This window comes from Anolis carolinensis, chromosome 3 (genome assembly GCF_035594765.1).
Source record: "Anolis carolinensis isolate JA03-04 chromosome 3, rAnoCar3.1.pri, whole genome shotgun sequence".
In the NCBI taxonomy this organism is placed as follows: Eukaryota; Metazoa; Chordata; class Lepidosauria; order Squamata; family Dactyloidae; genus Anolis; species Anolis carolinensis.
Window position 1 is genome coordinate 24695551 of NC_085843.1, and position 12162 is coordinate 24707712.

The following is a 12162-nucleotide window of genomic DNA, read 5'->3' on the forward strand; positions in this document are numbered from 1 at the left end:
GCTCCGAACCCCCATATAAGTGAAAAACTGCAAATAAAGAAAATGCTATTTCTTTTATCAGAGAGAATATTACTCAAGGCATGATTCTGTGGCCAACTTTCATTGGAAACTGACAATAGAATGCATTGGAAGACCTAGAGATTCCTAGAGAGGTGTTCTCCCTAGAAATCTCTAGGTCTTCCAAGATGTGTGCAAAACGTTGACCACAGAGTTACACTGGAGGCCCCCGTTATTCCTAGAAATATTTTTAATCAAATTCATGAATAATCAAAACTGCAAATGGGGGGGGGGTGACTGTATTACCATGCTTCAACACTACTACCATCCTCCGATTGTCCTGATTTGACATGGACAGGGACATTAATCCTCTATTCCCCACTTTTTTGTTGCTTTTAAAATGTTCCAGTTTCTCCCACCTCTTTCCTTTGTTGCTGCAGACCAAGGTCAAAGTGCACAAATAGTTCTTTCTCAATTCAACATTGGGAAAAGGAGGAGGGAGAGAATCCTGCCCTTCCTCATCAGCAAAAGGAAACAGTTGCAGCTTTGCATGGCTTATGCATTCTTCCTCATTAATAACTTTCACCATGTTGATCACACTCCGATATTGCTTGGTCACACACAGTTCAGTTCTCATCTGTGAAATGTAAATTGAGAGATGACATGGTCACACTAAGCCTACCAAAACAAACAAAATATTTTTCCAGCTGGTAACACAATTTCAGGGCAAAATCAGTCATCTGGAGCAGGGAAATCCAAAGGTGATGTTACAGTTCAGAAGAAGTTGCTAATTGTTTCTGATACAGATAACTATATTTTATATAGGAGCAATGCATTCAAGGAGAGCAGTGGAAGATAAGATCATATGGGAAGTCACTGTCCATTGGGTTTATCCAGCCCTACTCATTTAGAGATGTAAAATGGCCACAAGTTTCGATTGTTCCCATAATTGATCGAGCTGGCTTGTGCACAAAGGAGTATTTTGCACTCAACTATTGTAAATGGTTGAAATACCATATGAGACTTCACAGTTGAACAAATTATGATTTGGGGGGAGCATGGAGTGATTATAGAATTTATGCTGCTTTGAGTTCATTGTGGGAAAAGTGATATGTAGATGTTAAAAAAAAGATCAATAAAAAGGAGCCCACCACATAAAGCATATTTATAGGTTATTTTCTTCGGAAATATTAGAGCTGGGTAAACGTACAAGTGGCTCTTGCCACCAGGTATAGAGCCATGTCTGCAAGTAAAGTGAGACCCCTTTATCCATGGATTCGAAATCCATGGGCTCATTTCTCCACAAAATATCCCCCCTCCCCGAAAGTATTTGTAGGCCACTCTAGACTTAATGAGCAATTCTCTAGTATGATTCCAGTGTGAGTTAGTTAAAATATAGTGTTTGCTATTATCTATGGTTTCAGGAATCCATGGGGAATCTTGGAGCAATTTCCCCATGATACAACAGTCATGCTGTTCTTCAAGAGGAGGAAAACCTGATGCAGAATAGACTGGAACACTTCTCCCACCATGAGCACATCTAACATGTCTGCTAAGTAGAAAGTCCCCCCCCCCCCAAAAAAAGAAAAGAAAACAAACCAGAATGAAATAGTTCCTTGTAATTGAAAGCTTTTTTCAGAATATTCAGAGAAAACTGAACTACAGAATATTTTGTTTTAGAATGGTGAATAAAATATCTAAGGTGTTTATATCTTCAACTCCCCTGCCATACACACATTATTTTTAAAAATTATATACCAGTTACACTACTAGGTAAGATTGTCTACAATATATTGCATCAATGAAATTCCTTGGTCTTGGTTTCCTTTTCTCGTGTCTTTTTATGGGAATGAGTATTTTATGTCTGCTAGACACTATGGATGACTAGTGGAGACAAAATCGTTTTCTTTATTTTACTGCCATTGATGGCTTCTCCTTTTTTATTGGTGTTCTTTTTGTCTGCTCAAGGCAAAAGCAAAGATGTTTCTTACAGTCCAGGACCTAGTAATTTGTAACAAAATAAAATTCAAAATAGGACATGCAGTTTGTAATTATTTTCTGAATAAATTGTACTGTGAAAAAGGTGTCAGACAGAGGGGAATCCTTTCAGATCCCACCCCTATCACCAATTTGAAATGATGTAAACTAAACTTAAGTGTTACATTAAATCTCTATACGCTGCCACCAATTATATACTGTGTGTGTGATTTATTCAATTAACTGCCACCAATGTGAGGTTTTTTTTTTTTTGAATTAATACTGATGAAACTTAGCTCCACAGACGCAAATGGAATGAGATGAGACAGATATTAACAAATAACAACAAATTTATTTGTACAAAGCTTAGTTGCGGGTTTGGTTGAATAACTTATATAACTCTAAATAGACAAGTGGCTTAATAACTCTATAACCGTAGACTTTGGTGTAAATCTTCTTCCACTTTCTTACTGATGTTACCAAATTGTAGCGAACCCTAACCACAGTCGAGTTCCTTCGTGGACAATGTCCCCACTACAATAAGACTAATAATTTGATCCAATACCGATCAAATCTCAGATCCCTATATTTTTCCCCACTAGAGATCTTACTAGATTCCCTTTAGTCTGTCCTGACTAAAGGTTTCTGTGCCAGGCCTATCTTTTCAGTACTTTCTGACTGAACAAGCCTACAGCCATGCACACACACACCCTCTCCTTCTCTCCCACACACTCTCCCCTCTCAACTCCCAACTCTCAACTCCCAACTCTCAACTCCCAACTGAACTGGCTTCTCTTCTTTTTTTAAAAAAACCGCTCTCCTTTCCTTGGCTCCGCCCACTTCTCTCTCATGAGCTAACCAGCTTCATCTCCATGGCAACCCAACCACTGTGAAATGAAACAAAATGTCCGCTGCTTTACTCATGTTCCAAAATGGCTACTGTTAACTAAAACACAAATACACACTCCAACAGACAAAAATTAAACACAATAACTATGACTTCTCCACACCTTCCACCCAAAGAAGATTATTTTTGGCCATTTAGAATCCCAGAATGGGCAAAAATAATTTAAAAATTGCATAACAATATATATATATATATAAACACATTACTGTAACACAAACTTATTATGATTAAATACATTGAATAAACCATAAATAAAACCTTTAACTTTTCAAGACACTCTAGACAGTGCATCAGCAACAACATTTCTTTTACCTGTGACATGTTTGATTTCGTATGTGAAATCTTGTAATGACAAACTCCACCGTAACAGTTTATTATTTGTTCCTTTTACATTATCCAACCATTTCAATGGTGCATGGTCGGTTTGTAGGGTGAATTTCCTTCCCCATAAATAAGGTTTGAGTTTCCTTATTGACCAAATTATGGAGTAACACTCCTTTTCAATGGTGGACATACTGCATTCGTGGGAATGCCACTTCTTACTTAAAAATAAAATAGGTCTGTCCTCACCTTCCTTATCAATTTGACTTAGGACAGCTCCTAACCCAATGTCAGACGCGTCGCAAGTCAAAATGAAGGGTTCATCGAAATCTGGGGCTTTCAAGACAGAATCTGATGTAATGGCCTGTTTCAACCGATCCATGGATGTTTGACAATTTGGAGTCCAGATTATTTTATTAGGGTTCTTCTTTTTGGTCAGGTCCAATAAAGGGGCTGCCAGATTACTAAAGGAGGGAATAAATTTTCGATAATATCCAGCCAATCCGAGGAATGATCTAACCTGTTTTTTCGTTTTGGGCACTGGCCACTGGTGAATAGCTTTCACTTTAGTAGGGTCTGGTCGAATACAACCTCCTCCTACTAAATGCCCTAAATATTTTGTGGTGTTTTTTCCCAATTTACATTTGGAAGCTTTGATGGTTAAGCCAGCTTCCTTTAATCTGCCCAATACTATATCCAAATGCTTTAGGTGATCCTCCCACGAATTGCTAAAAATTCCTATATCATCCATGTAGGCCACACAAAAGTTTCCTAGGCCACTAAGGACCTTGTCAACCAATCTTTGAAATGTTGCGGGGCTGTTTTTTAGTCCAAAAGGTAACACTGAGAATTCGTAAAGCCCACCTTGCGTACGAAATGCTGTCTTAGGCTGGTCTTGTGGTGCCATGGGCACTTGCCAGAATCCCTTAGTAAGGTCTATACTGCTGATAAACTGAGCTCTCCCGATCCTTTCCAATAGGTCATCCAATCGTGGCATTGGATATGTATCAGTTTGGGTCACCTTGTTCAGAAGTCGATAATCTATACAAAACCTAATAGTTTTATCTGGCTTCTGAACCAGCACAATAGGTGAAGCCCAGGGACTATTCGATGGCACAATAATGCCCAGGTCCAACATCTCTTTCACCTCCCTCTCGATACACTCATTGATATTCCCAGTCACTCGGAACGGAGGGGAAGCTATAGGAGCTGCATCATTGGTATTAATTTGATGCTGTACCCCTTGGACCCTTCCTGGTAAATCAGAAAACATTTTACTATATTTATTTAAAACTCCCACAATCTCCTCCCGTTGAGATTGGGTTAACTCTTTACTTATATCTACTTGATCCAAATTTTTATATAGCTCTCGATCACCTTCCCAAAAAGTAAAGGGACCGGACTCATCTTCTGACACTACTATATACACATTAGCCGATCTCCAAACATAAGGTTTCAACATATTTACATGGACTCTCCTTTCGACATTTAATTGTTCATTATAGATGTCATAGTTCACTTGGTTGTGCTTCTTGGTGACTCTCCAGGGTCCTGACCAATCCATTTGAAGTTTGTTGGTTCTGTTAGGTGACAAAAACAGGACCTCATCTCCAATGTTGAAGTTTCTCGCCTTAGATGTTGCGTCGTAATAGTCTTTCTGCCGTTGTTGTGCTGCGGTCAGATGCTCATGTGTGATGTCCTTGGCTAACTGCATTGTTGACTGTAGATCTCGTAGATAATCAGCCACTGGAACCGGCTCTGCTGCTGGGCTCGCCTCCCAGTACTCCTTAACCAAATCTAACGGTCCTCGAGCCTTTCTTCCATACAACAGTTCGAAAGGGCTGTAGCCTGTACTATCCTGGGGGACTGATCTGTATGCAAATAATAGTTGTTGAAGCTTAATGTCCCAATCATGCGGTCTCTGTTGGCTATAAGACTTTATCATTTTAATTAGAGTCTTATTTAGATTTTCGACCAACCCATTTGTTTGTGGGTGGTAGGCCGTCGATGTAAGATGCCTGATGCCGCATAACTCAAGTAGTCTCTTCATAAGTTTCGAGGTAAACTGGGTCCCTAAGTCAGATACTAATTCTTTGGGATATCCAGTTCTTCCCCAAATGGATAACAAAGCATTAGCTATGGTTGAGGTCTCGATGTTGGTGAGAGCTACTGCTTCCGGGTATCTTGTAGCATAGTCGATCATAGTTAGTATGTACTTATAACCCCTTTTGCTTGGTTTACAAAGAGGACCAACTATGTCGATTCCCACTCTGTAAAATGGCTCTCCAATTACAGGCATAGGGATTAGAGGAGCTTTGATCTTATCCCTCCCGGTACTCAGTCTTTGGCAGGTGTCACATGACCGGCAAAATTCTTTTATTTTCTGGAACATGCCAGGCCAATAAAAGTTCTTTGTAATTCTTTTAGTTGTTTTTCTGATACCCAAATGGCCTCCCTGAGGGCTATCATGTGCCACCCTCATGAGTTGTTCTCTGAATTTCTCTGGCACTACAATTTGGGTATGCACCTCTGACTCTCCTGCTGTCTTTAGACTTTTACTCTCTCTATATAGCACGCCATCTTTAGTAATGAATCTAGAGGGTTGTTCTTCTGCTGACTCTAGTGTATTCTCAGCTTGTTTAAACAAGGGTTTTAAGGTTTCATCTGCCTTTTGTTCTTGCAGAATTTCTCTAACTCCCTCTGTCTTGTTAACAATCTCAGTAATTATAGAACTGGATTCTGGATCCTCTCCTACATCCTGATGAATTGGCAAGCATATTGCTTCCTGAGTAGGGCCTTCGAAGTTATCTTCATCTTCCTCACATAACTTCTGCCAGTTCTTAACTTCCTTAGCCAGGTCGTTACCGATTAAACATTTATAAGGTATATCTGAACTGATGGCAAAGTCCCAAATTCCTTTCCAACCATTGTATTCAATTGATAATGAAACTACCTGGGTTGGTATTACAGGACCTAAGCCTTTTAAATTAATTACTGAGGTAGGATGTTGATATTTCTGAGGTACTGCTTCTGGACGTATGATGCAAACATCCGACCCAGTATCCCTCCATCCCTGGATATTCTTACTGTCAACAGAAATATACTCTAAATAGTCTTCGGATGGTCTATTTGATAAAATAAACAAACATTGTTTCTCTTTGGGCACTACTTCAGGGCTGCTTTTAGACTTAGTATCTAATTCTGCCTTGGTTTCCACTGCTACTTTATTTACAAAGAAAGAAGTCTTGTCCTTTTTAAAAAGGTTACACTGATATCTTAAGTGTCCCAGCTTTCCACACCGAAAACACTTCATTTTCTCTTCAGGTTTGACTTGACCTGTTACCTCCTGCCTCCTCCAGGTGGTGTTTTCTCCTGCAGGCCCTCTCCCCTGCTGCGTTCGTACTTGGGAATGATAATATGGCAGCTTAAACTGCTTTTTATCACTTGGTCCCTCATCTTTCCTAAATCCTTCTTTCAGTGTGATCAATTGATCTACCATGACAGCCGCTTCCCCTGCTGTCGCTGGTCTTCGATCCTGCACTAGCCAACGATATTCTGAGGGCACCAGCTGAAATAATTGTTCTAATTTCATTAACTCCCTCAATTGTTGATAATTATCTACCTCAGATGTTCGCACCCAACTGTCAAAATATTGTGCTTGCTTGGATGCCACCTGAGCGAAACTTTGATTTCTTTCTCTCTTCAGTGTTCTGAATTTTAATCTATAAAACTCAGGTGTTAGTTGGAGTTTTTGCTGCACCTGTTGCTTGAATAATTTATAATCCCTATGGGTCTCCTCAGACATGTCCCCATAGATCTCTAAAAGTTTCCCGCTAATCTGAGGTCTCAAATAAATCATCTACTTCTCCTCACTAACTTCAAAATCCTTACAGCACCTTTCAAATGAAATTAAAAACTTTTCCACATCATCGTCTTTATTATACCTAGGGAATCTCTTCAGAATCATGTCTGATGCCTCAGCTCTAGAATTCCCTTCCTGGGTATTGATATGTGGTTGAGATAGTGTTAACCTCTGTTTTTCCAATTCAATCTCCAATCTTCTTAATTCCAACTCTCTCCTCAATTCTCTTTCTTTTTCTTTTTCTCTTTCCTCCATTTGTAACTTTCTCATCTCCAGTCTATATTTAAGAGTCATTTCTGACACTGGTGTTTGTTCAGAATCTGAACTCTCTTCCTGAAATGCACCTTCTTCTTCAGCAACCTTTTTCTGTCGTCTAGTGGCCATTTTTGTCAAATTTTACCTCACGGTTTTCTTCTATAAGCGATCTTAAGGCACTAAATCAGGGATGTTACACGAATCCCGCCACTGCCACCAATGTGAAAAAGGTGTCAGACAGAGGGGAATACTTTCAGATCCCACCCCTATCACCAATTTGAAATGATGTAAACTAAACTTAAGTGTTACACTAAATCTCTATACGCTGCCACCAATTATATACTGTGTGTGTGATTTATTCAATTAACTGCCACCAATGTGAGGTTTTTTTTTTTTTGAATTAATACTGATGAAACTTAGCTCCACAGACGCAAATGGAATGAGATGAGACAGATATTAACAAATAACAACAAATTTATTTGTACAAAGCTTAGTTGCGGGTTTGGTTGAATAACTTATATAACTCTAAATAGACAAGTGGCTTAATAACTCTATAACCGTAGACTTTGGTGTAAATCTTCTTCCACTTTCTTACTGATGTTACCAAATTGTAGCGAACCCTAACCACAGTCGAGTTCCTTCGTGGACAATGTCCCCACTACAATAAGACTAATAATTTGATCCAATACCGATCAAATCTCAGATCCCTAGATTTTTCCCCACTAGAGATCTTACTAGATTCCCTTTAGTCTGTCCTGACTAAAGGTTTCTGTGCCAGGCCTATCTTTTCAGTACTTTCTGACTGAACAAGCCTACAGCCATGCACACACACACCCTCTCCTTCTCTCCCACACACTCTCCCCTCTCAACTCCCAACTCTCAACTCCCAACTCTCAACTCCCAACTGAACTGGCTTCTCTTCTTTTTTTAAAAAAACCGCTCTCCTTTCCTTGGCTCCGCCCACTTCTCTCTCATGAGCTAACCAGCTTCATCTCCATGGCAACCCAACCACTGTGAAATGAAACAAAATGTCCGCTGCTTTACTCATGTTCCAAAATGGCTACTGTTAACTAAAACACAAATACACACTCCAACAGACAAAAATTAAACACAATAACTATGACTTCTCCACAGTACCTTTAATATATCAAACATGATACTTTTATGTCTAGCCAAATTATACATAAAGCATGTTATGTCCCTAAAGTAACAAAGTGACTTGTAATTTTTCAAGGTTCCTAATATTTAATTATTCCATTTTAAAAAACAAAAACAAAAAAAACAGTAGAAAAAATGGTTTTCCCTCTGTAGCTAAATATATTTTACATCTTTAGTAATGTCTGAATTAAGGTGTATCTTCTTGGACCATAACAAGTCATTTAATTATTTATTTATTTATTTATATTAATGTTTATGGAAGTTGCTAAGGAGATCATAATGAACGATAATAATTAAAATGTTTGTCCTCTGATATCTATGTGTGCCTCCTCCCTAAATCCATGGAGTGAAAAGGAAGGTAGAGTTTGAGCATTATTACATTGAATTCCCATCTCCAAAACACTTCCCCTGTGATTTCATGTAGATGTTATATAGAACAGGAAATGCCCTAAAGTTGCATCACATATCCTTCCTTCTGCTTTAGTGGTACCATAAGCCCCCATGAAAGGTTGAATATTCATGGGTTGGAATGTATGTAAACTTATAGGAATTGGTGCCAGGAGCATCTGTCCTGATTAAATACTGAATGACTGAAGTTTTCCTTTCTCAGCATTGTTTTGAAGTTACTGTGGGGTCTCAGATTCATAGAATTTGCCAACAAGTAATGACATATGCCTCCTATCCCTCCATTAAGGCATTAAGTAGATGCTTCCAGGTGCCACCTTCTGAAGTTAGCTTTATTAAAACTGTATTCCAAAGTCTCATCTTGACCCAACGAATGCCATTAAGATAGGTATTCTATTCATTCATCTGATCCTAATTCAAAGCTTCATGTGTCCTAAGCCATACCTTTATTAGCTGCCATTTCAATTTGCCTAATGTACCATATTTATTCTGCCCAAGGAGAATGTGCTCCTTAATGTCAAAGCAAAGATCGGGCCAAGAGTTACAAAGTTTTGCCATTAAGATACATTAATAAAAAACTGGTCAATTTAAGAGGTGTAAACATACCATGCAAAGCTCTTATTAAATAAGCAATTAATTGCATGTGTATTTGTATAAACCATTTTGGTGGCACAAGCTTGTTTTCTACTGGTTCAGAGACTAGAACATGAACTGATGGATTCAAATTTCAAGGAAAGAGATTGTACCTAAGCTGTTTGATTGTGAGATAGATTGATTGATTTAGGCCATGTGTACCAGGCAAAATACTCCAGATTAGCCTGCTCTTGGCACAAAAGTGTCTCAATGTCTTTTTAGAGTCCAGCCAAGCCAACAGCACATTGGTACCAGTGCCCTATCCTCCTGGAGTTCCACTGTTGCTGTCTTACCATCCAAAATACAACTTAACAGAGCCGTACTGGTGATATTGCTTCTGGTAAGGTCACAACAGGATGCCCAACCATTTGATCATTAGAAACAATGTTACTAGTAAGCCTCTTATGGGGAGATGCTTAAAGCTACTTCTGCCTGGTGAAACAGTTCTGATACATAGACAGTGAATTTCAATACAGCTGTTCAAGTCACTATTGGAAGTCATTCTGGAGTTTCTAGGAAGTTCCAGGGTAACTTCTCATTCTTCTTTTGCTGGATTAATGACATGTACTCACCTCAAACCACTGGGAGCAGTCCACATGATGTCTGGCTGGTTCTGCAGCCGTTGGGTGGTATACACTCTTTCTTTGGACATTTGAGCAGAAGTTGAGTCTATATCTTTCAGGAATTGATTAGTATACATTCCTGCATAGCAGGCGGTTGGAAATTCTATGGTTCTAAGCCACATTATTTGCTTTTGCTTTTCAATGGACACCTCCTGACCAAAAAAAAACCCCCAACAGTTTATTTATATACAGTAGAGTCTCACTTATCCAAGCTAAACGGGCTGGCAGAAGCTTGGATAAGCGAATATCTTGGATAATAAGGAGGGATTAAGGAAAAGCCTATTAAACATCGAATTAGGTTATGATTTTACAAATTAAGCACCAAAACATCATGTTATACAAGAAATTTGACAGGAAAAGTAGTTCAATATGCAGTAATGTTGTGCTGTAATTACTGTATTTACAAATTTAGCACCAAAATATCACGAAATATTGAAAACATTGACTACAAAAATGGCTTGGATAATCCAGAGGCTTGGATAAGTGAGGCTTGGATAAGTGAGACTCTACTGTAATTGCTTGTTTAACTGCTTTACATTCTACCTTTCAGCTAAAAGCATGGTCAAGATATTTTAAGTAATAATAGGATCAATAATAATTTTTTTAAAAAAAATCAGGAAAAAGAGGAGCTACATGACTGAAATAAGTGAAATAAAATATATCTATGTATTTTAAAAAGTAGGCAGGCTTGTGAATGATGCTTGCCCCTTTTTGTATGTGGCAGCAGTTTGCTTATCTTTAATTTCATCTATCTTTTTTTAAAAAAGAAGGAATTAGCAATTGAAGTTCAGGAAGGGCATTGGCAAAGACATCCAAGTCCCTTTTAGATTTTTCAGAAGGAGATAGTCTTTTGCCAGTCAGGAAGATACAAGCAGTGAGTGCCTTGAATTGGTACTCTTGGATAGAATTCAAATGATTGCTAGTATAATAAGCTTTCCGTAATGGCCATACGGCATCTACATGGAGCCAAAACATTTTAGATTATTTCCTGCCCAATTAGACTGTGTCATTTCTGGCACTTTACTAATCAAGCCCTGATGGAGCTTCCTGTGTGCCCTCCCCTCCACCACCCGAGACGTAGACTCCAATAAGCAAATACTCACATGGCAAGTGGGTGCTGCAACCGTAAATGTGTCTGGTGATAATAACAGATGATTAATTGCTCTCATTTTTGAAGAAGCTTTCTGTCTGTGAGGATGCTCTCATATGCTTAAGGAGGAAACTTATCTAACTGACAATTTAGATTTCAATTTTATTACATTCTGAGTGCATCTGCATTGTAGAATTAATGTGGTTTGACAACACTTTAACTTCCATGGCTCAATGCTATGGGGGTTTCTTCCTTTAAGATACAAACTAGTGGAGAAAGCTAATGCAGAGGTAGCACAATATAACCTCTGTGTCTACAAACGATACAATTACGGACTTTGTGTAGATACACAAAACCATGGATAATAGTGAACTCTATTTAATGAGTGACTTATCATGGAAGTTGACCATGCTGGGAGGTCTAGGAAATGTCTAGAGAGGACATCACATTGCTAAATCCTCCAGTAAAACGGTATGGTCAACATCCAGGGAAAACATATCACAGCTATTACTTGCCCCTTTTGCCTTCAGGTAACTGCTCAATTTTGCAGTTTATTCCTGACAATCTAATGGATTTTTAACAATAAGATAGCAATTAGCTTATTGTTAAAAATATTCTGACCTATTTTTTTAGTTACTGCTTTGTGCCTCCAGCTACATTCATGAAAAGGCTAACAGCATTGGTATGTTAACTTGGATTGTCTTTTGAATATTAACACACACCTTTACTTCTGATGTCATAATATGTGACCAAAATATGCATATATGATATGTGGTATGAATGGAAGAATGAGTGAGTTAGTACATTTGAAGACACCAGTATGAAGACTAATGCCTGCAAACCATTAACTACCTGCTCAGGAATTGTAATTAAAACCTGCTAATGAGACCTGAAATAGTTGACCTGCCCAGCAAACTGTGATAAGAACTGTGAC

At 38.5% G+C, this 12162-nt stretch overlaps 2 protein-coding genes across 13 annotated transcripts in view; one reads left to right on the plus strand and one right to left on the minus strand.

The window, feature by feature from the left end:
* gria4 (glutamate ionotropic receptor AMPA type subunit 4) overlaps window positions 1-12162 on the plus strand; it is a 328810-nt gene that overhangs the window by 200981 nt on the left and 115667 nt on the right. The window lies entirely within an intron of this gene.
* LOC134297351 (uncharacterized) lies at window positions 2358-8461 on the minus strand. Its single transcript, XM_062974578.1, has one exon. The coding sequence runs from the start codon at window positions 7059-7061 to the stop codon at window positions 3150-3152; it is 3912 nt and encodes a 1303-aa protein (XP_062830648.1). The 5' UTR covers window positions 7062-8461; the 3' UTR covers window positions 2358-3149.

What these genes read in the sequence shown, in the direction of transcription:
- LOC134297351 (XM_062974578.1), bottom strand. Translation starts at nt 7,061, where the DNA reads ATGATTTATTTGAGACCTCAGATTAGCGGGAAACTTTTAGAGATCTAT.